This window comes from Neolamprologus brichardi, chromosome 3 (genome assembly GCF_056152115.1).
Source record: "Neolamprologus brichardi isolate AB-2024 chromosome 3, ASM5615211v1, whole genome shotgun sequence".
Lineage (NCBI taxonomy): Eukaryota > Metazoa > Chordata > Actinopteri > Cichliformes > Cichlidae > Neolamprologus > Neolamprologus brichardi.
The window spans coordinates 29,396,364-29,423,583 of record NC_142106.1 but is presented as its reverse complement, the minus strand read 5'-3'; the positions used below and the strand labels follow the sequence as shown (position 1 = coordinate 29,423,583).

The window sequence follows — 27,220 nt, the reverse complement described above, 5'->3', positions numbered from 1 at the left end:
ACAACCTCTTAACATGGAAAATGCATTTTCATATCTTTTCCATATAATACAGAAAAGCAGGTTTACCAAGAAAGCCTTAGAAACTCTCATTCATGCTTTTATTTTGAAACTATGTTTCCTGTCTTGTCCATGAATCTTTTAATAATCTGGTTTCTAAGCCAAAAAAACCGCACTAATCGGACTTTTCTAACTTTTTCAGTTACAATCTATCACAATCAGACCTAAAAGATGGTTTTTTGTTTGTTTTGGTTTTTTTTTTTTTTGGGGGGGGGGGCTCTCCTACATCGTCTCTTCCTACTTTCTGTTAATAAAAGATAGACACAAATGCCATAACTGATGACTAAGGTGGCTGATGTGCAGATACAGGAGAGGTCGAAGTTTAGAGAGAAGAAAAACAAAGCAAGACAGCACAACAAAATATATTTGAATCAAAGAGTAACAATCCACACCAGTCCTTCTCTTCAACCAGTTTCTTTTTTTAATCTCACAAAACACATGAATCTGAGACATGAGCTCTTTTTTTCCTTCTGTGCAGCTAACAATCTCACCAATTTTAAAAACAAAGGAGAAGAAAATAATTTATACATCATTTTTTTTATATCTACAAAAATAAAATCAAATACAATGACTAACGCTTTACAGAAAAAAAAATTAACGTATATAAAACAAGTGGGTTGATCTCTATATTACATGTGAACAAGATTTCTTCTTTTTTAAAAAAGACAAAAATAAAGAATGAGATGATAGTTATTGATGTGTTTATGCATACAGTAGTTTGCACTGTGCAGGGAAGTTTTGTCTGTGCAAGATTTTTTTTTCTTTCTTCTTTTTAAACAATGGAATCAATTCTAGCTTCTTTCCAGCCATTAGGGCTGCGGCGCTGACGTAAAAATGATAAGGAAATCACTAAAAGGAAAGTGTAGAGGTAGGAATTAGAAAATGCTGTGGAGGAACAAAGAGGACAATACACCAAAAGATGTGCAGAAAAGAAAAGATTAGCATTCAACCAGCTCAGACCATTTGGTGCTTTATGTTTGTTTTTTAATTATAAATAAAATGTAGAGTGTGAAAACTGTGTGCTGACAGCTTGATGTGAAAAGGTGTTAAAAATAGTGATTTTAAAGTTTAATAGTAATAATGTCAGTCTCTTGGTCTGAAGTGCTTGAAACTCAGCCACCAAAATGTGAATAAAGAAAAGAAAAAAAAAAAAAACGTGTTCCCTTAAACACCTCTGAAATAAAAAAAAAAATCACTTTGGTAAAACATTTTTACATTTTAGCACAAATTTCATACAGCTGTGAAAAGAAAAATCAGCCATCCTGGCATTACGTAGCGCTGCTTTAATCATCTCTCTTCTTTTTTTTTTAAATTTGCATTTAATGTTTTGTACACGTGTGATTTGACAGTCACACGTTCTCCTACACAGTGTTGGTGGCTGAAGAGCAAAAACCTTCCACTAGGCGGTGAAACATCCGTTCAAATGGCAGAATCTGACAGTGCGAACGACTGAATCTGCTCCTGGTTTTGATCAGTTTAGTGTTAGGATTAGTTATGGAGCTTGTAATCAGGCAGGATTACTCACTCCTCAGTTAGTATTTGAAACCAGCTCAAATCAAATTCAGCGCGGTGTTTCTGCCCAGCGCGATGAGCATTAAAGAGGCAAAAAAAACCCAAAACAAAACAAAAAAATAACACTTAAACTGCTATTTAGTTGCAGTTTAAAATACACATTTTGTCCTGCCGTGTATTAGAATTAGTACCAGACAGATGTAGTTTGAGAGAAAAAGGAAAGAATAGAGAAAAATCACTTGGCTTTAGTGTCAGTCATTGCTGGTTAGATGTGCCTCAAACACGGCGTTCAACAAAAAATTTGAATGTCAGTAGCAATAAAACAATCCTAAATATGTTCCCAAAAATATTTAAAGGAACGGCCTGACTTCTGGGAAACACACCTCGATGGGTAGACCATCACCAGTCTCACGTATGTGCTTTGAATACAGAACTTCAGCTAACAGCTAGCCAGCTTAGCTTAGCATGAGAACTTGAAAGAGCCAGTCTGGCTCCTCCCAGAAGCAACAAACCCACCTGCTAAGCTCAGTGTTTGTTTATCTGTACAAAAAACAAAACAAAAATAAAAGTTTAACAAGGTGGTTTTCCCTACACGTAGGACTTTTCTAAGGCAGGTGCAGGAAATTTCTAGATTTTTACCCACACTCTGCAGTCCTGATGTAAAAACAGAAATGCTGAACTGCTAGTTCTTAAACATAAACCCCGCCTCACGTCACACTCAACACAGGTGAGAACAGAGTAGGTAATTATCCAAATAGTTCACAGTGTGCTAACTAGAGGGCACCACATATCCCATTTACTATATCTGCAAACCAGGTGGCGTCCACTAAGTCCAGACTGAGTGTTTCCAGTTGTGAAAATATCCCGTTGTGCGCTACATGTGAGAAAAGGCAAATGAATTTGGACATCCTGACTTAATTCTCCCAATGCTGTCCTAAGTTCAGATGTGAAAATCGGCTCTTGGAGGTGCTAGCAGGTGGGTTTGCTTACTTTTGTTCAAGCCCAGCTTCCAGTTTTGATGCTAAGCTCCGCTAACCACCTGCTAAGGCAAAGAAACTGAGTGTATTCCCATAAAATGTCAGAAGGTTCTTACAAAGCTTTTAATCTTCCACAATTTCAAAGTGGATGTGTGCTTGGAGTGGGGGTGGAGCGCAGTCATTTTCATGGCTTAGTGTAGGCCTGGGAGGATATAAACACTACTTACGGGTTTAATATTAAATGGGTAGAAGTTGCTGGTTCACAGTATTCACCGTGGTGGGTCACTACACATTTACACAAAACACTAGAGAGGGATGCACAGTTAAACCCTAAAGTGTAGACAGGCGATGCCAGTCTGGTTATTTGGCAACAGGTTCTTGGTGAAAATTCAAGTTTCTTAAGTTTGAATCATCCCAGGTTTGAATCTCACCTCAACATACTGTAAATCTCCCCAAAACGTTCCAACAGCTGTACACGGTCGATGAATCCGCTGAGCACGTAAGAACCGCTGAGATCCCTGTGCGCCCCTGAAGCGGCGCTGAAAATAAAACCTGCCAGCATTTTCAGTAGTAAACAGCGTAGTACTGTTTCCAAAAAAGAAAAATGTGAAACATGTTGCACTGATGAAAGCCTTCCTGTAGCTTCAAAGAAGGCGTGTGAATGAAATGAATTAAGTTTCTTCCACAGTCGGTGTAGGAGATGAATGAGAGTTCGACTATGCTCGCGTGTGTGTTTCCTTACCCAGTGCAAATAACCTGAATTATATAGACACAGTCCTTCGGCCGAGGTGGCAGGTGAAGTCGGTGTAAAGCAAACAGCGAAGGTGGAGGGGGAGGGAGACCCCATCAGGAGGCAGTCTCAGCCCTCCACCCCACCCTCCCTAAATGAAGCCTGAATCCTTCAGTCCCTGATCTGTCCGCTGTAGAGGACGTACATGACAGACAGGTGCGTTGTGGGTAAAGTGCTGGGGTGACGGGTCCCTCTGATTTTTTTTCTTCTTCTTTAAATTAACATTTAAACATTTTTGCTGCTCTGTTCCTTCAACCAGTTCTCCAAAAGCATTACATGAACACTTCTTTCCTTCACAAATATCCAAACTTGCTCACATTTCCACTTTCAATTTTTCCAACTTCTCTCTTCCACAGTCAACTTGTCTTCTGCTTTTTTCCTTCCTTTCCTTCGTATTTATTCCTCAACTTCCGTGGACTCCATTCATTCTGCGCTTACTGAGCTCAGGAACCTCGATCAGTCAGATCACCTTCCTGTTATATCAGGGCAACAGAAACAAAGAAATGGTGACGGGCTTGATGTTCTGCGCCACAGGCTGGTGCACGCGGGGCTGATGGGTGAGTGGAACCGGGTCTAAGGGGAAGCCCCAAAATGGATAGCTACGTCAGACTGCCAATCAAGATTAAGCGACTGCAAATGGATTTACCATGCAGCCGCATCAGAATCCAGTCGACAGGATTTTGGGCTCCGCAGGTCTGCTCTCTTTGCCTGGTGTGATTGAAGGATGAAAGCATTAATTAGTAGCACAAGAGGAGAAGTTGCTATCATCGGCCAACAATATGTAAAAGTTCAAGCTGCAAATTCAGTGCGTGCTCACCATCTCCTGAGCTACGATCCAGAGACGGCGTCCTGGAGACGGTTGCCGAGCGACACTGCTGGTCCTCAGACTCCTGACTGATGGAGGACTCTCTGAGAGTTTTCAGAAGCTTATAGTGGGCCTTCTCTATCTCCTGCAAAGGAGTTAACAGTTTTAGGAAACACACTTATTTCTGGTAGAGAATCAGGTGATACTTTATGATGAAATACTGTGTGTGATGTGTGCCACATTTAATTTTGTATAAAGAAAATTGAATGAATAAATCACTAAGCTTGTTTTTATCTACACAGGAGTCATCATATCAATGTGGCTTTAAAGTAAGTTCACAACTGCTCATAAACAAGTAAGAGAACACTTAAATCACTTAAGCTGAAACTCTTTACTGACATATTGTATAATTGGTTGACAGCAGTGTTTCTCAGTTGGAGTACCAGACAATGACAGCAACCCCCTGCACACTGTGCCAACATAAGGCAGGCACTGTCCTGCACCACGGGCCTCACTGTACCCGCATAATGTCTGATGATGCGTCTAAGAGGTCAGTGTGGTGACCACCAGCTGTGAAGGAACGCTGGCTAGCAAGGGAAAGTCTGTGAGCATCCAAGGGTAGACCAAACTGTCTCCTGACTCTTTCACGTCCGTCACGTGTTCAGGGTGAACCTGCTCTCATCTGTGAGGAGAACGGGCCACCAAATGCTAACTGGCACACGGCTGTGAGCACAGGTCCTACTGATGGTGCTTTTATGCTTTCTGTTCTCTCCCTATTGCATGGCTGTGTGTGACAAAACTGACATCAGTGTACGATCATGTCGGTTTTTAACCACCGTTTAAATGACAGATCAGTAAAGCAGCTCAGAGATCGTCAGATTGCGCAGAGGGATATGCTGCAACAGTTTCAAAAATATGAGACTGAGTATCTGTTTGTTTCCGTTTTTTTTCTTCTTCTCTTCCTTTATCAGTGCTTATGTGGTGATGCTGTGTGAATGGCGACACCTATCTTTCAGGAGAATACTGCAGCTGCTTACTGCGCCTTAACGGTGAGCAAAAATAGAAGTAACTGTGTGATGACACTGTCTGTTTACAACAAGCAAAGCGACCGACTCGGTGGGTATCCTGGGACGTGGAATGACGTTGGGCCCTTGAGTCTCTGCAATATAGTCTGACTAAAGTTTGGTCACAAACCTCCACCTGAGTGACCCCCTAGAGGTCATTATGCAGGAGTGCTGCTCCTATGTTCCTGGACTAACGTCCTTTCACCCTAACCAGCCGTCCTCATGTAACAGCGTACCTCCTGCCATCACCCTTCAGACTGTGCTGGGAGACACAGTTAACGATCTTTGAGGAGCTACACTATCTGTGCACCGGACACAATCTAAGGCTATGACAGGTGTCCTGTCATCACCTTCATTCGCACCAAAGCAAATGAAACCTATTCACAATGATGTATGTTTCTTTACTGGACAGACTGAAGATTAACTGCTGATGATTATGCACATTTTTCCCTCTCTTCAGATTCTTGTTTCTTAAAAGCTTCTTAAAGCATATAATATCGAATCTTCCGCTGTTACTGTGGTCTAATAACCACACACTGAACATGGTCGGGGGTGTGGAGTTGGCAGTTGGCACAGACAGAATAACAGCTTGCGCCGGCTGCTCTTTTATTGCCATCTTTTCCACAAAACTCACCTTCAGGTGGCGCAACTTGGTCATCAGCTCCTCAATCGTGTGAAAAATCTCATCCACGTTTCTGATTACGTGAGTGTGTTGCGCAGCCTGCAAATGGCCTGTTTCTTTTTCCTGTTCTAGTTGCATAGTCTCTGATTGGTTGGCCTGTGGGCCGCGGGTTGCCGGCTCCTCTTCCATCTGCGTCTGTGGCAACGTCATTTCCTCTACAGGTGGAGGGAAGTGGCTGGCGGTGGGTGTAGGGGGGTCGTTGAGATCTTCAGTCATGCTCTCGCCCTGTTCTATGGGCATGACCAGGTAGAAGGTATTTCCTGAATCGCAGAGGTGTAACAAAACAAGACGTGTTTTAGTGAATGAACAGAGAGTAAAATCAAGACCTCTAACATCAGATGTTATATTCTTTATTACACCTATTTAAAAAAAACTACAGCTGTGGACCAGGTCGGTCAGCATTACCCTGCTTTTTGGCCTCGCTTCTTGAGTTGGATGACTGATTGGAGGGGAGGGTGACATCATCAGTGATGTCTTCAGCGACAGAAGAAGAAGAAGGAGGAGGACCCGCAACCACAGCTACGCACACAGAGGATAGACTTGTGACAAAAGAGGAGTGCACTGAAAGGTGTAAAGGAGTGAAGAGTTGAACTAAAGCAACCAGTTTGTCGTCATGTTCTCAACAGCGAGAAGATAAAGTGCGTGAGAGAGAAGACATGCAAAGGACGGCGGCCATTATTCACACCCAGATGTCATATAAGCAGGTGACAGTGACCACACGCCACCTCATTGGGGGAAAAAGGTGTAAATTATAGCTTAAGACGTTTAATTATCTGAGAATTTAGTGCAATCGTGAGTAAGCGGCTGCTGAAACAAATCATGAAAAAACGGGTGCTCGGCAGCCAGGCTGTGTTTACCTTTCCTCACAACCTGAACGCTGGGTTTGGGTGCTTTTGCAAGCAGCAGCTCTTCTGGCTCAGCCTCCCATTCATCGGTGCAGCAGCTGAGGACCGTCTCCAGAGACTCCGGTCGCTGCCTCTCTGTGAATGAGTTGCTTTCAGCGGCCGTCTCATTGGTGGGTGTATCATCTGAATCGTGGCTCCAACAGTCCTCTCCGAAATCTTGTAATATGAGCTGCCGCAGGGTTTCAACTGTAAAAAAAAAATGAAAAAGGGATGAATTTTGGATTTGCGATGATTCAGGTTTAAAGGTTTGATTTCTTTCTTTTCTACTTTTTATGTTCCGCAATCAGAAGAAACAGAATCCAACGTAAAACACTCGGGCGCTCTCACCGTCTTGCAGAGCGGCCTCCGCCACGCCTTGTCCTTTGAGCAAAGCTTCCGATTGGTCCAGAGGCGTACTGTGGGAGATCGCGGGCTCGTCGCTGTTGGAATGAGTCTCCGTGGAGTCTGACTGCTCCGTCATCGAGTTATCTGGGAGAAAGCGAAGTTGGAGAAAGCTTTTTAAAACATCTGCAGACTGTTTACAGATCTGAGGCCGACGATCGCGGCGTGGTCATTACCTCCGTAGGCATTGCTGCCAGTCGAGACGGGGGAAGAACTGCGTAGACTCGGGGACCTGGAGGAGGAATAAAGAGTATTACGCATATTTTTGGATTAAAAATAAACAGATCAAAAGAACATACAGATTATCATATTGTGTTTAAAACAGGGATGTCAAACATAAGGCTTGCGGGCCAGAATCAGCCCACCAAAGACTCCAATCCTGCCAGTCGGACTGTTTTGGAACATGTGAACTTTTAAGTTTGGTAAAGTTTGACAGCTTTCCTGCTTCCACATGACCACTCATACCACAATAACATAAATAAGTGATAGTTACATAATTAAATGACAGAAAAGTTCCCATTTTTTCACTGTCTAATCAGGACATTTCATCAAAGAAATGGTTCAAATCAAATCTACTCACGACATGGGTATCGAGCTGTGATTCATCAGAGGTGACGATCCGCCGGCGGCAGAGATGGCCTTTTCCAGTAAATCTTTCCAGCTGTTTAACAAGAAGTTAAGACATCGTCAAATTAAGTAAAGAGTGCAGCACAGCACAGGTTTCCTCAGGTAAATGTGAATGAATCAAAGAACAGAGCTTACATCTCCTTCTTGGATGTTGTTGCAGCCACCAGCTCATAGATCTGCATATCTGTGGTGCTGATGATGTAAAGAGCTTTCTTGTCTAGAGAAAACAGAAATAAAAAATAAAATTAGTAAAAAAAAAAAAAGTAATTAAATATTATTTAAAAATTACAAAAACAGAGAAACAAAAGGCTGCGAGCGTACCTGTAGCTACTGGGCGAACAAGCAGCGACGCCAGGTTCACTAGAGGGCTGAAAGAGGTCTTGCTGTCACCGCTGCCTCCCCCGCCTCCACCCAATCTGCTGGAATGATTTCGCAGCTGTAGCCGGTCGTCCGGGCCCTTCTGAAGGAGGACGAGGCAGTCTGACAGCAGCAGCGCTTGGATCTCTGACACAGGAATGCAGATATTTGTGGTTAGAAAGCCTGAAACTAAACTGATGAGACATAATGACCACAGCGATGCTCACCTATCAGCTTTTCTTTGTTAACTTTCCAGGTGAGAGGACCTTCATGGATCATTCTCTTCGTGGTGAGGTCCACATTCTGCGTGAAACAAGAACGAAGCACAACATTTACAGATCAAAAATGAATCGTTGTTATTTAAAAATCTGAATAAAAATAAAACGTTTTAAACTTCTCCGTCACCTTGAACTGAGGAGCAGCATCCAGCCTGCACTGGTACTCGCTGAGACGCTGCCGGTGCTCCGATTCCCTAACGTCCTCATTGACGCTCTGCAGTATCCCTCGGCAACATGCGTGCGCTTGCTGGAGCAAGGGCAAATCTGATGAGCCCGCTAAAATCAACAAAACAAATAAGATCATGGTTCCTAGCAACAGCTCAGTTTGTGGTCAGGGTTATGTTGGATCTGCTTTTCCTCACCTTCTGTGTATTTAACGATTTTGTCCAGCAGCAGCGGGTACTTGGTGAGTCTCTGCATCTCTGACACCAGCAGGTCTTTGAGCTGTAACCTGCGACAGTGAGGACTCGCCTCACACTCCTGAACAAATAAAACAACGTGGTCATGTTTAAACATAACTATACGCTTTATTACACCTATGACACATATACACGGTATAATAACTATCCTGTACACAAAACTATTTAGTGCACCCTCGAATATCACTTGATATAAAGCGATTAATAACTGTTCCTCAACATAAATCAGTCATCAATCATCCGATCACACGGAAGCAACTCAGTCAGGATGACCTACTGAAGCTCAAACTGATTTAAGTGACATGGTGTGGTAGTTGGAGCCAGACACGCTGGACTGAGTGATTCAGAAATTGCTGATCTGCTGGGATTTTCCCCCCACACAATCATGTCTACACTTTACAGAGGAAAGGCTGAAAAAGAAAATATCCAGTGAGCAACAGCAGCAAAGGAAAATGGACATTCTGCTTTGAGCTCATAGAAAGGCAAAGATATAGGTGCGCATAACAGCATCTCTGAATGCACAACATATCAAGACTGGGAAGCAGATGGGCCACAGCAGCTGCCACTCATTCATCTAAGAACAGGAAACTCGGGCTACAATTCACACAGGCTCAACCCAACGTTTCTGATCAGATGAGTGATCATCCCTCCTTCTATCAATGGTTTAGTCTTCTGGTTCCTTTGGACCCTCAGTACAAACTGATCATCATTTAAACACCACCTGCCTGAATGTTGCTGATGACCACGTCCATCCCTTTATGACCACAGTGTACCTATTTTCTGATGGATGCTTCCAGCAGGATAACAAGTCATGTCACAAAGCTTGAATCATCTCAAACTGGTTCCTTGAACATGACAATGAGTTTACTGCACTCAAATGACATCCAGTCACCACATCACAGTTCAATAGAGCAGCTTTAACAGTGGAAGAACAAACTGAAGCAACTGTGTGACGCAATTATGTCAATACGGATCAAAATCTCAGAAATGTTTCCAGCACCTTAATGAATCTGTGCCACGACGAATTAAAGCAGCTCTGAAGGCCAACCTGAAACTAGCAAGGTATACCTAATAAAGTGGCCGCTGTCTTTTTGATGATAATGACAGAGCATGTTTGCTTTCTGAAAAATTAACGGGAAAATGCAAAGATTTCACAAAGACATAAAAAGCAGCGAGCAGAAAGATCAGCAGCCAGATAAAAACCTGCATGTGCACCACTGCAGCTGCGGCCACAGACACGACCTCCTGCTCGCTGCTTTCTCAGTGTGGTGAAAAAACGAAGGCTTGCTTCAGACTAAAACGGCGTCCTGTACGTTTGGTGTGAACTTGCTCAGGATTATCACAGTGAATGTTTAATCCTGGCAGGAAAGCACAGATGTGGGAGTGTGAAGATGCAGGGCTTCACGAGAGCAAAGGATGTTGGGAAAAATTACATTTAAATCATAAGAGCCTAACGGCGGCTACAAAACTTCTAAGATTCCTCTGTAAGGAGTGTTATAACAGCAATACCAAACAGGAAAGCTTGAATTCTCACAAAGCAAAAAATAGAGAGACTATGAGCTGAGACAGTATGGAAAAAGAAAACGCAGCTGAGAGGAAGCAAAACTCTAGAAATGTACGCAACACTGACCTCCTGTGTGCCAAAAGAGACCATGTCATTAAAAATGAAGGCAAACATACAAAGTATGAAATGTTAAAATATTTTAGTCCCAGTAAACAACAGCCCCTCCGACTGTGTGGCTTCTACTTTGGTCTTTTAAATCTGAACTGTTGAACTTAGAAGTGCAGTTATTGTAAGGTGACACAGTTTTGAACAAGCTGTACACACATGAACACACTTCTGTCGTCAACTGTAAGTAAATTACACACACACACTTTTTTAAAATGATGTGTTCACTGCATAAAGCTTTAATAAGCACAAGGAGCATCAAAGTGTGTGTTGCATGAATATTTTACATGTTTTGTCAGAGGCTGTGTGTGTGTGTGTGTGTGTGTGTGTGTGTGTACCTGGATAATGTGAGCGAAGCGAGGGTCTTTACGCTGTTTGCTCTTAATGAGCTCGAGAGCCTGAGACTGCTGGCAGCACAGCTGGGACGCTTGTTCCTGAAACTCGTCTCCGGCTGCCCCTTCAAACTACAAACACACACACAAACAAAACTGTAAACACACTGAATATGGAGCACAAAAACATTTTTCCACTTGCCATCGAGACGGGAGGAGTAAAACAAACCCTGGTCAGCATCACATCCCCGATGTCCTGAACAATCGGCGATTCTCTTTGCTTCTTCATCGCCTCACACAGACTCGCTGCAAACGAGAGACACAAAAGCAACAAAGAACATCAAAGCCTGGAAATGTTTAAATTAATCATGAAAACAACACACGAGGTATTTTTAAGAACGAGGACAAAGCTTCCCCTTAGTGAGGGAGTACAGTAGTCTAACACTGAGTGTCTACATGGCTCGAAATAAAGGCTCAGCAAACATATAGAAAAGCTGCTGTTTACCTAGCAACACAGAGCCGTGAACACAAAGCAACTCAAAGTACAACACACTGGGTGTACAAACAGGCACAGCAGGACAGCAAAAGGCTCTTAAAAAGGGAGGATTTCCATTTACACAGGATGTGTTTCATATTTAACTCATCTAACTAATATGAAGACATTCAAACATAAATTTTATTCTGTTTTCTTGCTTGTATTGATTAAAATGTCACTAACCAGGCCTGTGTATAAACACTTTCACAGGCCTTTAGCAGCTATGGTGGACAAACACTGACCGTGGAGCTCGTAGACTTGAGGCAAGTTGGGGAAGATGCAGGCCAGCTCGTCAGAGTTCAGGACAGTCCTCATCTTCTGATAGAAAACCTGGTCCAGGACCCGTAAGGTTCGCAGGTGGGACACCTCAGTGGTGAACAGCTCTGAACAGGATGAGGCCACATGAGGAAAGAGGAAAGGGTCAAACTACCTCGCATATGTGAGAGATGTGTATTAGAAAATAAAAGCAAATTAAAACCTGCTGATTGTACTGAGAATTAAAATATCTTCTGTAGCTCTTACCGTATATGACAGCCTGTCTATCCACCTCACTGGGGCTGAGTGTTGCAAGCAGCTGAGGGGTAACAGTCTCCTGCCAGGTCTTACTATCCATCACGTCATCCTCCAGTGCTGCAGCATCGGGTAGCAGGGCCAGCGGCGACTCCACGCTCCTACACGGGGATCCAGAAACACGGGTGGATGAGGCGGACCGACGTGTACCCGCAGAGAGATGGAGCGATGGGCAGACAGCAGTGGCAGACGACACACGAAGAGACAAACAGAAAATAATCAGCCGTGAATCCACGATCATCTCTGTAACTCCATGTCTAAATAGTTCTTTTAAAATGTATTAGTACTGTAAGATGATCAAAGTAAAGATTTTCCTGCTTGCGAACCCAACTTCATCTTCAAATGTCCATATCTTTATTCCTTTGCCCTGTCCATCTACTGTGACAACAGTTTAACTCACCTGCGTCTAGACCGAGGGGTGTATGGGGGTGTAGGGTTCTCTAGAGACCTGAGTTTGAGAGAGTGGAGAGAAAGACGGCACTAGGTGAAAACCTATAATTCTCAGGGTCAAATCAGGGGCAAAAAACTTTATTTACATGTGCTTCAGGGGATCAAAAGTCTCTCCTTCAAATAAAGTGAACTCAGCTCCTGCCTTAAGGCTGCTAAAGTGCGCGTGTTGGTGTTTGAGCACCCCGACAGGTCTGGCTTGGTCAATCTTTACCGTGCAGAGTTGCTGGATGCAGAGGACGAGGCGCTGTGCTGCAGAGGCCTCAGGCCTGGCCCGTCCCTCTCATCCGCGCAGTCCTCCATGTCCACATCGCTACGAGAGCGGGGCACAGACTCGGCTCCTGAGGTGCCGCCCCGCCGTCGCCCTTCTCCCTGAGCCTTTAGTGACTCGCTGCGAGCCAGACGAACTGGTAGAGGGCTGGTGGGGACAAAGCGCACAAAGCAAACCCAAAAGGCTAAATCAGTTTAACCACTTCCAACAAAAACAATAAAGCAAAGTCTGCTTCGCTCAGTTGCTGCCAGCTGGCTGTGAACTTATACTGCAGGCGCAGCTACCTGTCCATTTCATCCCCGAGGCTGCTGGAGGAGAGCCTTTGCGGGTCAGCGCCGTCGCTGACTTCCTCGCCGGTCTCGGTGCTATTCTCAAACTGCTGAATGATGTTCCGCACGCTGCCGGGCCGGACTGCCAATACAAACGTTACTCATTACTTTAATGGTATAATAAAATAACATTCCTTTCTTTCGCCCCTACACACACACACACACACACACACAGACACAAACACAGACACACACTACAAGGAGAAACGGTTGATGAAAAAACAAAAACAAAAAAAATACAAATCCATCACCAGGTATGATTCTTAAAATTAAATTTGCACAAAAGGGTGAAATTAAAAGTGAAATTATAAGTGAAGTACCTTCGGTGGGTGACAGCGGGACATGGAATGCTACAAAATCACAGCGAGCCAAACAGAAACAACAATAAAAATCAGAATAATGACACAATGACAATCCCATAAATCAATGCATGAAACCAGGAAAAGTCAATTAAAAGGCAAACAAAGGACAAAAGGTAATCAATAGAAGCAGAATGAGTGAGAGGGTCACGTGTCAGCATGCTACTGTTTGTTGTGTATCAGCGAACCATCAGCTGACACTGACAGGAGCGTTATTAGACAATATCGAGAGACCGCAGGAAGCATGACCATGAACCGGGCCTGGATGATGATTTAAAAAGCTTCTTCTAAAGTGTCGAAAGTGTTTGTGCTGTTTAATTTACTGGACTGGGATGTGGTCCGGGGTTTGCCGATGTACTTCAGGATGGGATTTCTCTTTTTATCCTCTCCGTCTTTTTCCTTTTTGGTACCGCTCAGCTGTGGAGAGGAGGTCTGAGTTCAGTCACTGAGATCGAGTGCAACAAACAACAACTTTTAAGAGAGAAAATTGGAAAACACACAGTCACATCAAAATGAATATGATGCAATCAATGCAGAGAAACTGGCCACTTTGTTAGGTACACCTGTTCAACAGCTCGATAACACAAATTAGCCAATCATACGTCAGCAACTCAGTACATTTAGGCAGGTAAACATAGTCGGGATGAGCTGCTGAAGTTTGAGCTGAGCTTCAGAATGAGAAAGAAAGGCTGCTCTTTGTTTTGACTACCAGTAAGCTGCAGTTCATTGGGCAAAAGTCCCTCAGTGATGTCAGAGGAGAATGAGTGAGCTGATAGGAAGGCCAGAGTAATTTAGATAACGACTCATTATAACTAAGATATGAAGAAGAACATATCTAAATGCACAACTCTTTCAAAGCTTGAAGCAGATGGGCTACAGCAGCAGAAGATCACACCTGGTGTCACTCGTGTCTGCTGCAACATCTGGATGATCTCAATTTGGCATAAACAAAAGCATCCATCCATCCTGCCTTGTATTAACTGTTCAGCTGGTGGTGTAATGGTGTGGGGGGATATTGTCGTGACAATGACTTGAATGTCAATGAATGTCAACATGGACCAAAATCTTTGAGGAATGTTTCCAGCACCTTATTGAATCTGTGCCATGATGAATTAAAGCAGCTCTGAAGGCAAAAGGGAATCCAACATGGTAGCAGTAGGGTGTACCTAATACTGTGGTAGAAAATCACAGGCCAGGTCCTTTTCACTTTCTCCAAGTTTGTTTGTTCTTTAAGACACCGTCACTTTAATGATCACAGCTGCAGAAGGTGACAAGATAAAAGGCAAATTTCCATTCTTACCTTCTTGGACTTTAAGAAAGTGATCCACTTGTCCTTCTCTGTGGTCAGGCCGGGGAAGACCTTAGAGTCTCTAGGCTTGATCCCAGAATGACGCAGGTAGAGGATCACAGCTGAAGCCAGAGGAGAACTGAAGGAGAGGAGTGAAGAGCAGAGACCAGAAAATAAAGTTTGAAGAATTAGAAAATTTCTAATGCAGGTGTAGCTGTTATATTTCACTCCAACAGGCGAGCCTCTTCTTTTACCTTCTGTCCTCCTCGTGCTTTGATCTGCAGCAGGAAGACAAAGAGACATAAAAACGTTGTTAACTCCCTCCACGACAAAAATCCCTTTTCCAAAGAGCTCCTCAAACTTAAATCCACTTTATTCAGGTGCAAATAAGAACGCAAGAAACAGAGCACCGAGCCACAGTCATGTGACGGGAAGCAGCTTCTGTGTGTGTATAACGTGAGAGGAGGAAATGTCATGTGGTTTTTCCAGAGTTTGTGGCCGGGATAATGACCTTTGTCATGATAGCTTTACTGAGCGCCCTCATTTGATATGTAATAACAGTTTTATTGGACGCCTAACAACTGACGGCGTTGCTAGGGAAACCTGTCTCAGTCTGTGTGTGCGCGTGTGGTGAGAGCCCGAGTAAATAAACTTAAATGGACACAGCAACACAGACACAGAAAGCTGAATCGGTCGATCAAACCAAAACAAACCGCTGCCTTCACTTTGAACTCGATGTGGTTTAAACTTTACAGTTTAGGGCTAAAACACCACAATAAATGCAGACACAGACTCACAGTATTTCCCACAGGGCGGTGACTTGTTTGTCCACCACCTGTTTCTCTTTCACAGTGTCTCCATCAAGGTGCTGCAGGTCTCCTTCTCCAAACAGAGAACCGAGACCCATCATCTGCTTGTTCCTGTTGAAACACACGGACACGAGGTTAATGTGACCCTCTGAGAAACTCTTCTTCAGATTTAAAAACAATGTTTTCCACTGAATAAACAAACAAAATGAATCCTCTGTGATGCACCTGTAGTCTTGCAGCTGGTCCTGGATTTCTGGCAGCACAAGCTGCTGCAGCTCAGACAGAGGTCCCCGGATGTCCTCCTGAGCATGAAGTCGATTTTCTTATGGGACGATGGACATAATAGCAAAGGGTACAGTTAGTCAGCAGGAGAAATCAAACTAATATTTTTAATAATAATAATAATATAGATAATAATAAATAATATGTTTGCTTTGACAAAATAAGATGAACCTTTACATTTGATGACTACTATTTATTTACTCTAGCTACTCTCAAACTGTTTGGCAGGCTCCACCTTGTGGGCAAAAGATGCACTGCATTGGTGGATCACCGGGGGAAGAGAGACACACTGGCCACTTTATTAGGTACATGTTGCTGCTATCATGTTGGACCCCTTTTTTCCATTAAAAACTGCTTTAATTCTTCATGGCACAGATTTATCAAGGAGCTGGAAGCATTCCTCTGAAATTTTGGTCCAAATGATATCCACAGAGACTCATCAGATCAGGCAACATCCAGTCCAGTCTTCTCAAGTCCAATTTTTTTGAGTTTGCATGAATTATAATCAGAGTTTGCTGTTCTCCAATTGCAATCTTCTGCTGATGCACTGTGTGTTCAGAGATGCTCTTCTGCAAACCCTGATTATAACGAGTGGTTATTTGCGTTAGTGTTGCTTTCCCATTACCTCAAAACCTCCTGGCCGCTCTCCTCTGTCATCTTGCATCAAAAAGGCATTTTCACTCAGATAATTCTCTCTTTTTCAGACCAGTGTCTGTAAACCCTAAAGATGGCTATGTGGGAAAATCCCAGCAGATCAGCATTTTTAGAACAGCCCATCTGGCTCCAACAACCACACCACACTCAAAGTCACTTAAACCTTCCTGTGATGCTCAGTTTGAACTTCAGCAGGTCATCTTAACCATGTCTAAATGCCTAAATGTGTTCACTTCCTGGCATGCGACTGGCTAATTTGATATTTGCATTAATAACAGTTGAGCAGGCATTCCTAATAACATTTCCCACATCTGGCACTGAGCAGGAAGTGGGTAGGCGACATGAGACAGGAGTGGCGCTCACTGAGTTGCTGTGAATTCACTGCCTGCACAATTCTTACATCATGACCTTCATTTCGCCAATTTACCTTAATGAACGGTAAAAAATTTGGGGGTGGTAAAGGTTGACTTTTGGAGGCTCACAAAACAGAAAATTCTGTATACGACTGGATACATCAACACAAACATGAACTTGCGCTTTTAGTTCACTTACCGATATCAGCAAGATACTCCTCTCGTACTTTAATTTTCAGGGGCTGTAACCAAAAAAAAAAAAAACATGTTTTCTTTCTTACAGTTACTCTCTGGTAAAAATATAGAGTCAGTCCTTTTTAACCGGAGCACACAAGATAATTGTGGTACCATCATCACCAGTCAGTTAATACAGGGATAACAGGATTAGACTCATTACATACAGCATCTGGTTCCAGGAACAGCGAGCAGATCTGAGGTGCAAGAGTGCGGGCATCTTTAGGAAGGGAGCCGAGGTAAGCCTCCACAGAAAGGTAGAACAGCTGATGGAGAAACACAGAAAACAACCATGAAAGTAAGAAATCAAACACAGACATGCACGTGCGTTTGTGTAACTTAGTGTTGACATGCACCAATTTAATTGAAATATACATAAGATTCTGGATGATCAGAAACATTTTGAACTACTAAAATTGGAGGCCTTGAATAAAAAGCTAAACTGTATTGCCACAAATATTTGCTTATCTGCCTTCACACATATATGAACTTGAGTGTCGTCCCACATTTAACCTCCTCTTAAAGTCTGAAACATGACATAACTGCAATAAAATTCAAATTTTGGGAATATGGGGAGTTTATTGAACCTTGTGCAAAAGATAATATAAACTGACCAGAGGGTTGGGATCCAGAAGCTGGGTAAAGACATATCTCATGAACACTGCCATGTGTGCTGGTCGTGCTTTTAACAGCTCAATATCTTGGTATGGACCGTCCATCTGAGAGAAAGACGGGAAAAATATGAAGGGATGCTCAACTGGAGGAAAATGTACAAAAAAGAAGAGACATCTTCCAAAAAAAATATATTATATCCATCTATCTATGTCACCTCATTAAATGCATAGCCGTCATATTCTTCATCTTCCTCCTCGGGCCCGATGATCTGAGCCTTTCCACCCTTGAACAGACACACACAGATTTCAGAAAACGGAAAATACTTGGCAACACACATGTGCATTTCAATTCACATAATTCATGTGCAGGGATCAATATAAATAATGACTATATTCATGCTGATAAATGATCTCAGCGACTGTCTCGTGCATTTGAAAGGAAAGGGCAAATCAAAGTGCCACACGGCAGAAACAGGCAGGAAACGACAGCCTGAATGTCTGAGAAGGAAAGCAGCTGTTGCCTTGAAGGGTCGGCGTGTCACAGTGAACCATGCAGAACATGCAGGTACGAACGCAGACTCCGAGTACAGACTGGAAATGTTGTGTAATACAGCATTGTATCCTCAGTTACTGACTCTGCTCTATAAAAGTGATTAATAACATTCAGCCTGGTTTGGTAACAATCACATGACACTACTAAATCTCAAATTTCCAAAGTGATACATTAACGTGGTGCCCTTTCTCTGTCACTTTTTTTTCTTTTCCACCTGCATGCCCTCCCTACCACTCCAGTACACATTTATCTTAATCGTGTGATGATGATCCTCTGATTTTTTCAGTCATTAGTCCTGTGTGGCTCCAGCAGCAGAAAGAGGAAAACGTCTTTACAGTGAATATGTGCATCAATCTCACCAAATCAGATAAGGTGGATATGTCGGACGTCTGGCGCCGGTGCAGGGGGGTCCTGAAGGAAAATGAGGGGGAGGAGTGGGGACTCTCAAAGGCCTGGGGAGGAGGACGAGGAGAAGGAGGGAATGAAGAAGGACGAGCGGGACGGGATGAGTGCACATGCACAAGCACACACAAACAAGCTTATTAAAAGAGAGATTGCGGCGCCTACCTCCATGTCTCCTTCACTGGAGTCTATTGATTGTCGCCCTGTGAAAGCAAAGAATCAATGGAAACCAATTATGAAGCAACCAAATCTATCATTCAAGTTTTTAGTGAATAAAGCTTAAAAGACACATAGAGTGCTGTGCAAAAGACCAGCTTCACACCATGACACAGCCTCCACTGTGTTTTATAGATGACTAAGGACCCTCACCTCACGGGTGTTTGCTGGATTCTTAATGGCACGACTTTAAGGCTACGTTCACACTGCAGGTCTTAATGCTCAATTCCGATTTTTTGGATCAAATCCGATTTTTTTGTCTGCTCGTTCACACTACAAATAAAATGCAACAGCAAACGCGCTCTAGTGTGAACGCTCAAAGCGGCCCGCATGCGCAAAAGAAGACGTCACACACAACGCGCTCTGTTTAGACCCAGAGCAAACAATATTGTTTGACTGATGGCCGTTAATATAAAGACTTCGGACTTCACGTTTCCCAATTTTTGCTTTATTTATTATTTGTTATTTTGTTATTTACATAATAATGTAAATAACCTAATAATGATCCTTATTGCTGTTTGAGAGAAGAGCGGTGCTTCAAACGATAGTTGCAGATTTCTGTCAGAATCTGCAGATTATACAGTACAAATAAAATGTTAACGTTTCTCCAACGTTGTCTTCCCAGCAGTTTCACGGGATGGCCAGGAAGCGTTCGCAATGTCTTCTCGGGCGCTTCTCCGGCGCTGATAATTAGCGTCTGTCTTGTGTCAGTGACGTAAAAGACGGATTTAATGCGACATGACCGTTCACACAGCAGTCGCTTTCTGAAACATCGGATATGTATCGGATTCAGTACCACATACGAAAGTGACCCTGATCGGATGTGAAAATATCGGATTTGTGCCGTTCACACTGTCATACCATGATCGGATATGGGTCGCATAGGGTCAAAAAAATTGGATTTGATGCGCTTTCGCCTGCAGTGTGAACGTAGCCTAAGACACTGCTCATCTACTCTAGAAACTTTTTTTAATGACTCACTGCACACAACGCGAAGAATCGCCAAGTTTCCGGCTAATATCTTTGTGTCAGTCAAACTGTGTTATCTTTGTCACTTTTAGTTAGGTTCAGTTTACAGTTAGTTTCCTTTTTCATTCTTAACACAGCTTATTTGTTAAGTAGCTTAAAAAATAAACATTCCTCTGAAAATGGTCAGGTACAAGGACTGGACTGAAAATGAGTGAAAAAGCAGACAATGTCCAAATAGATGATCTGAAAGACTTTCAGAAAACCTGGAGAACTGTTGCTCAACACCTCTTTAAAAAAAGAAAGAAGAAAGATGACGCGTGGCTCGAGACTTTTAAACAGCACTGTATATTGTGAAGCTTTACAAAGACCCACAGATACAAACCTTCTCCTGCTATGAAGTAGCCTGTGACAGATTCTGACCTCGTTCCCTCCTACGAACAAAAATAAAGCGAGTTAAATGGATTTGAAGCGCAAGCTTTAAACAGAAGTTACGCTTGTTTATTAGCTTTATGATAGAATTAATTCATTTTCGGGGGATCGATCAGGGTTTGCAGGATAGGAATTAAACTCTTTCATAAGATCAATACTGCACAGTTAGAGCAGCAAATCAATTTAAAAGAATGACATTGTTTTATGTCCCTGATGCAAATGGAAAAAAGCACCAAGCATGTTAGTCAGATCGTTCTGTTTGATGTTTCCCCTGAAAACATTTTTTTTTTTTAACTTAACTGAATTTACCTGGTCATGTTGCCTTTCTAGTAATTTGGTTTGTTCTTTTTATTGTGTCTTAGTGTATGCTCTGTCCTAGTAAGATCATTAAGTGAATGTTACAGGAGCTTTTCAGCGATTACAGAAACTGTAATAGAGTAAAACAGCCGGGTCGCCTCACCACATCTTGCTGAATCTTGACTCTGACTTGGTGAGCTCTCCTCTTGGCGCTTTCAATTCGCTCCTCCAGCGATGGCGACGGGTTCCTCAGCTGCTCATCCATCAAGTCCTGCAAATCAAGTCAGTCTCAGTCTGGTTATAAACAGCAGATTTTATCCACACAACTTTATCTTAACTAGTACTCCAAAAGCAAAAACAGGCCAAAGGAGCTTAAAAAAATATTTATTCAAGTACACGATGATAACAGGAGATAGCATGCACTAGATTTTTCTGCAACACGGGCAGCTCACTGATATGTATCGATATACAAATAGCACAGGTGGCATGGATACCTGCAGCTCGGCCTCTTCCTGCTCCAGCATTTTCCTGAGTATCTGAGTCGCATGTTTTTGTACTTGTGGGTCCTAAAAAATGAGTGTGACACACAAAAAAAAACAAACAAACTGTAAATCACTGACATTTACTTTGCTGGTAAGTAAGCTTTACCGACTAGATATCAGTCCTGAAAGTTTCATGTACTTGTAGTGGTTTGGGTCCTGTGATCCTTTGGGAGGGGGTGCTGCTCAGTCCAGAGGGCAAGGGTGGAGGTGGAGGAGGTGCGGCCTCCCCAGCCAGAGATGATCTTTGATTAAGAGTATGATCAGTGAGGAGGGGCTCCAAGGGCAAGGAGGTGGTTGATGGAGACGGCCCTTGTAGTGTAAGTGCGACGTAAGATCCAGCTTTGAAATGATAAATGATAAAAGAATGAGGTTAAAATAAGAAAAGCAAAAACACGTAACCATTAAAGCCAAACATATACTCACATTTTATGAGCTTTACCACCTCTTGATGGGACATGGAGGAAACCAACGAGCCGTTCACCTGAGCAGAAAGAGAGGCAGAGAATCAGTAATGTTACTATTGAATAGGAACAAAAAGCACAGATTCCCACATTCAGTGAAATTGGAAAGCAGTACAAACCTTTATGATTCTGTCCCCTTCTTGGACACCAGCCTTCACTGCTGCTCCACCTGAAGAGCATCCATACAAACATACATTCAAACTCATGCAAAGGATAAAGGACGATTTAACTCACACATAGTCAGCACGGCTGTCAACACGTAATCCGTCACCAACCAGATCACGTGGGTCAGACTGCATTTGAACAAGCGTTCTTTACAGTGATGACTCATAGAAATCCACAGTGACATGCCTCATTCACACAAAGTCATACAAACACTGTTCTTCCATCTATCAAAAATTCAATCTCATTCACTCTGATAAGCGAATCAGAGAGCACCTCGTGGTTCCAAGGATACTTTGCCGTCCTTGGAGCTGAGCTACTGCCGCCGTTAAGCCCGAAGTGGTGTTACAACAATAGAACTACTGATTGCTGCTGGCCTATTAGCAAATGAGATGGTCTTATTTGTTGTATCGCATTCATTTAATGCTAGTTAATGTTCACAGATGGGAAACTGGATTCTGTAAACACAATCCTGGCGAGTTTACGGTCTCAGTCACTCGTTTTGGGTCATCATAACAGGATGGCTGTAGCTCAGGTCATGTACTAATCATAAAGGCTGGTGGTTTGATCCCTGCTCCAGTCTGCATGCCAAACATCCTTGGGCAAGATACTAACCCCAAGTTGCTCTCAGGCGTGAATGTGAGTAAATATTAGCCTGAAAACACTTAAGCATAGATATAAAGTCCACTTATGAATGGGTGGGACTGTGGCGTGTTGCATAACATGTTTGAGTGTGTGAGAAGGACTCAGTTTACCATACGGAACAACAAATCTTCACTAAATTATGTTTAAAAAGGGACAATTATCTGCAGTATTATCTGCTCACTCGTTGGCTAACAGCATATCATCACAAGCTGTGAGCCAGCGATGGTGCCGTTTCACAGTCAGACCCGCCTCTCCTCCTCTCTGGGTTTTGCAACTAAGGTGACGATGACAACGATGCTCACTGAGCCTTCAAAACCCAAAAGGTGATGTAATTGCACCTGCGTTCACCTTTTAACACTGTCTACGTTTCTATGACAACGCAGGCGCAGCATCTCTGTCTCACCTGGTCGGACATTCTGTACCAGCTTCACTCTCTCTCCACACACGGTGAAGCCGAAACCCAGCTGGTCTTTTTGCACGACCACACATCTGTGCACAAGTCCAGTGCCTGGGAGAGAAGAAGAAGAAGCCGTAATGAGCGGCGGGATGACATTAAATGAAACAAGAATATAACGGCAACTAAAAATAACCCATCATAAGTCGCAGTTACCTGTACTGTCAGAAATGATTTCTGCCGTTGGCTCTCTCTGCTGAGGGCCAGAGGATTTACGCTCCGAGTCCCCAATTGTCAAACTGTTGATCCTGGATTTGAAAGACGAGAAACAGAAAGAGACTTTAGTACGGCATGATACTGAACAGGCCAATTTAGGAAACGCTCTGGGAGGGACAAGGAAGCTCTGAAGGGAATAAATGAAAAACATGAGGGTCACTGGAGGAGAGAGAGAAATCAAAAGTCAGAGAACAGGCCAAAAAGCTTAGCCAGGAATGCAGAAAATGAAGAGAGAAAAGGAGATTCAATGGAGACACATGGTTATATTTGCTGCGGTATTAACAGTAATAAGTGTATGAATAGCAGAGAAGAGACAAGATAGCAGTTGACAGGAAAACTCACCAAGCGGCAAAAGGGCTGAAAGCGAAGCATGACAGGAAAGAAGGAAGAAACAGAGAAGGGGGGAAGAAGCAGAAAGTCAGAATAAAGAATAAGACAGAGAAAACAACAGAGAGAAACAGACTGAGGGAGAGGGCAGGCTGCTTAAACCATCACTATGCCCTTCGGACTATTACAGACTGTAAACACTGAAAGCAGCCATGACTTCAAGGAATATATTTATATGAAGGGGTGTGATGGAAGAACACACTCCAAAGGTTGAAGGGAATAATTCAAACAAAGGTCATTTTAAATCCAAAGAAATGTGCTGTGATCAGGACAGATAGAGCTCCTCACATAGGCAAGTAGCACTGAAACGATCAGTTACTTAAGGGTTAGGTGATCAAAAAAGAGAAACAAAAGAAATCTGAACGAAAAAATTATCTTGAGAATGTCTCTAATTCTCAAATCAAACTGGTTTTGGCTACTCCAATGTGGGGATTTGCTCCAATGTGGAACAGCTTTGTTTTAAACTGCGACAGTCTGCAGCAGACGGCATAAATCACCAACATCTCGGCTGCTATACTGCAGTTCATGTCCTACTGGAAGCCTTTTGCTTTGTTTTCCTACTCTGAGTAGTTTCACTTGAACACTCAGTGGTTTACATCCTTCCAACCATGCTCTTCTGCTTATCCAATTCAGGGGGGCTGGAGCCTATCCCAGGTATTACAGGGCTCTGGTACATCTATCCTGGGCAAGGTAGCTCACCCAGAACCAACGTGCCTTAGGAGACACTATCAGCATAACCTTGGCAAAGAAAGGAGTTGCTAAGATGATTCGGGTATCTGAACAGGATCCTTCCTGTTAAGGTGTTTTAGGAATGCTCTACCAGGAGGATGCCCCTGGGTAGTCCCATGGACAGATTACATCTCTTGGCTGGCCTGGAAACACCTCAGTGTTCACTTAGTTGAGCTACAGGAGATGATTGGGCTTCTCTGCTTAGGCTGCTGCCTTATGATATGGCCCCAGATAAGCGGTAGAAAATGGATGGATGGATATTTAAATGCACCAACTATGCACATGCACCACATGGTGAACTTCAAATAAGGATAGCATAAATGATATTCGGCTGTGGTGTCTCCAGCTGTCTGTGTACGTGTCCATGACCACATGAGTATAATCGAGGCTTAAGCTACCCAGTAATGCAAGTTCACTCCATACCTGACAAATTAAGAGTAGGAACCCTCTCAATTTCTGATGTTTGATTTGAGACTTCTGCAATTAATCTACGTAGCACCTACAACACCTACACAAGTGATCAACACCATTGCCATCATTTAAACCTGCATGGGTTGGTCAATGGTGACATGTAGTTATATCTCCAGGGTCATGAACATTGGGGCTGTAGGTTAGATTGAGGGGTATCAGAAGGGTTAGCTGTTATAACATAGGCATAGCACAGAGCTATACTTCCAGTGTGGGACAGCAGCGGCTTTGACAAAACAGCAGTATTTAGGTAAAGCGTTCAAAGTGTTTCTTTATCACTTAAAATTAAGTGCTCATGTAAGGATTGTGCTTGCAACAAGGTCATAAAATGTTTTTTTTCTCATATTTTGGGTTCCTAATGTCTCCAAAGCACTGAGAAAAAACACAAGCAGCCAACCGCTGAGAAATCTGCTGCCACAGCTGTACAATCTGTAGGCTTCACTAACCCCCAAACCCTGACATGAGCGACCACCGGGCAGATGTCCTACCTGAACAGTTGGTTGTCTGTCTTATTGGCTGCCCTGCCGTCACATGACACACACAAAGACACAGCAGTGGGAAGTAATGGGCACGTGCAAATCGGGGGAAATAGTATACAGCAGGAGAAAGAGGAAAGACACATGATAAACAACAAAGATGCATCACAAGGACGATCACATAGTGCAGGGATATATGGTGAAAGTGGTGACGAACGGCATTAACAAACAAGACGGGGTGCACTACATCCAGTGTTTTATTAGAGGAGATGCAGATCGAATGACATAAATGAACATTATTGTGTAATCTTTTGCTTTTTTTCTGAAGTCAACAAGCCGTCTGAGCTGTTCTTCCAGTGGCCTCACTGAACATCCGTCAGATAAAAACAATGCTCACCTGGGAATACCACTTTTTTTTTTAGCGAGGCGTAAAGAGGCGTACCTTTACCCACATAAACTGTCTGGGTGTAGCGGATGTGAGGCTCCTACCTGTCCAGCGTGGAGGTGGGTTGGCGGAGACTCATGTCTGCAGCCTTTATAGACACTCCTCTGCTTCCTGGTGCGGGATTCAAAGCTGTCACTGGGCTGCTTTTGTTATCACCACCATGATCTCCGTTTCCTCTTCAACTATCAGTCCGTACAATGAGCCTTTCTGTTGCGCTTTGATCAGATCTCCACGCTACAGGGCTGCGGGTTTAGATCAGACACAGTGGTCTTCATGTTTCACACCAGTGGCTCCAGTTTTAGGCTCAGTAGGATTTAAAGGAAAGTGCTGCTAAAACTATAAACACTCAAATCTCCCCAGGATCTGTCTTCACTCCTTTACATTAGTGGTTAAAATTAAATACAGATCGTTGGTGGCTTGGTGCTGAGGTCTCACATTAGTGGCAAATGGATAGAGGACAACCTACTTCCACAAAGATCATCAATCATAAATGAATGGGCTGATATGTCTGGCTATGCTCCAGGAGGTCAACAACATCCCATCTTTTGGGTTTTTTGTTGTTATTGTTTTTTGTTTTTTCTGTGTCAGGTTTAAAGTAACTGCTTACACATGGATAAATAATGTTCAGAGAATAAACTGGATATTCGGTGATTACGTGCAGTTAAAACAAATACTAATGCGAACCTGACACTCACTTGACGCAGACTTGTTTACATGTGGAGGCTTCAGCAGAGATCCCAGACTAAATAACCCCATTCAAATCAGTACTGCTCATTCACTTTGCTTTCACTAATAATGCTTAAAAATAATAAAGCCACCACAAAGTGAATATGATATGATCTGTAGTGATGTACATGTGGCTATCTAGTGCAAATTATTCAATACACACGTATCAAACTGCGTGTATTAGTTAAACAAAAAATATATATATACGTTTACAAACAGCCTTATCACTCCTACGAGCTAGCTGTAAGCTACAGAAAACAGTCTGTTTTTCTTAACAATGTAAACAACAGCAAAACCAGACGCTACAAATGGCTTTGCATTAACGCTACTGTCTAACTAAAGGGCTAGCCGATTAGCAGATTACTGGGTATTGGCTCACCCCGCAGATGGAGCTTATATACAAGTAAGCACAGCAAAGAAAGAAAGCGAAAGGTGATCTCCACCGTTCACCTGTGGCTTTGTGTAATTAGCTGACTTGAAGATGATTGCAGCGGCCTGCTAGTTGCAGCTAGCGTTAGCTCGGTGAAGTCAGCTCTACGAATCGGCCTCTTTCAACCAGCGGCATGGCGTTATGTCTCACGCAGAACCGAAGCGCTGCGTGCCCGGCTTTCACCTGCCGAGCCTCCGAGCTAGTCTGCTAACCGGCTATATCTGCAAGACGAAAGACCGGCATGACTTTAGCTGCATGTGAGCAGGTGGATATCACAATGAGAAAGGAAAGGGGAGTCAATGCAAGCCCCGGGTTGTTATATCCAGCAGTCTTGTTTTCGTGCAAATTCACACGCAGAGTTGCATATTAGCTAGTTAGCGAGAAGGCAAAGCGATTCCAGTAAGAGCTCCACCTCAGGTCTTCTTTCCAAATACACAGCGGTTACAGCAGGATCTGCTTCCCTCTCGTGATCTGCCACAGAAACCCGGATTTAATTAATAATCGTCGTAGCATATGTTTATCTCCTCTCCAAAGTCCTTGACATTAAGCTGTATGCTGTGCTGTTATCTTGCTGTCTTGTCTGGCTGCTGATCCACCACCATATCCTCAAGGA

The 27,220-nt window shown here is 43.2% G+C and overlaps 1 protein-coding gene across 2 annotated transcripts; it reads right to left on the bottom strand.

Moving 5' to 3' along the window:
• Positions 1-455: 455 nt before the first annotated feature.
• On the bottom strand, positions 456-27,220 carry arhgef11 (Rho guanine nucleotide exchange factor 11). Of its 2 annotated transcripts, none has more exons than XM_087836116.1 (42): positions 25,019-27,220; positions 23,289-23,303; positions 22,887-22,978; positions 22,680-22,784; positions 21,589-21,638; positions 21,432-21,489; positions 21,148-21,347; positions 20,961-21,032; positions 20,630-20,737; positions 20,123-20,171; positions 18,721-18,758; positions 18,513-18,605; positions 17,816-17,884; positions 17,601-17,705; positions 17,154-17,252; positions 16,952-16,994; positions 15,689-15,785; positions 15,452-15,574; positions 14,909-14,932; positions 14,667-14,793; positions 13,690-13,783; positions 13,328-13,357; positions 12,963-13,089; positions 12,622-12,825; positions 12,361-12,408; positions 11,913-12,061; positions 11,633-11,773; positions 11,085-11,161; positions 10,862-10,987; positions 8,798-8,915; positions 8,563-8,711; positions 8,385-8,460; positions 8,122-8,304; positions 7,936-8,017; positions 7,754-7,834; positions 7,350-7,405; positions 7,120-7,260; positions 6,745-6,978; positions 6,293-6,406; positions 5,840-6,147; positions 4,154-4,286; positions 456-4,044 (listed from the first exon to the last, which is right to left on the bottom strand). In XM_087836116.1, exons 1-42 carry the CDS (start codon positions 25,150-25,152, stop codon positions 3,995-3,997), a joined length of 4,422 nt encoding a protein of 1,473 aa, XP_087692242.1. In that variant the 5' UTR covers positions 25,153-27,220; the 3' UTR covers positions 456-3,994. The 2 variants fall into 2 exon arrangements, with proteins under 2 accessions (XP_087692242.1, XP_087692243.1); XM_087836117.1 differs by lacking the exon at positions 23,289-23,303 and having other exon boundaries at positions 25,019-25,051; positions 25,496-27,220.

Bases quoted from the DNA above. Each gene is read 5' to 3' on its own strand.
- arhgef11 (XM_087836116.1), bottom strand. From the start codon at position 25,152: ATGTGTCTTTCCTCTTTCTCCTGCTGTATACTATTTCCCCCGATTTGC. The intron at 21,639-22,679 runs GTGAGACAGAGA...GATGCTCTTCAG, and splicing joins GGTACAGAATGTCCGACCAG to GTGGAGCAGCAGTGAAGGCT. The intron at 8,712-8,797 runs GTGAGGAAAAGC...TGTTGATTTTAG, and splicing joins AATCGTTAAATACACAGAAG to CGGGCTCATCAGATTTGCCC.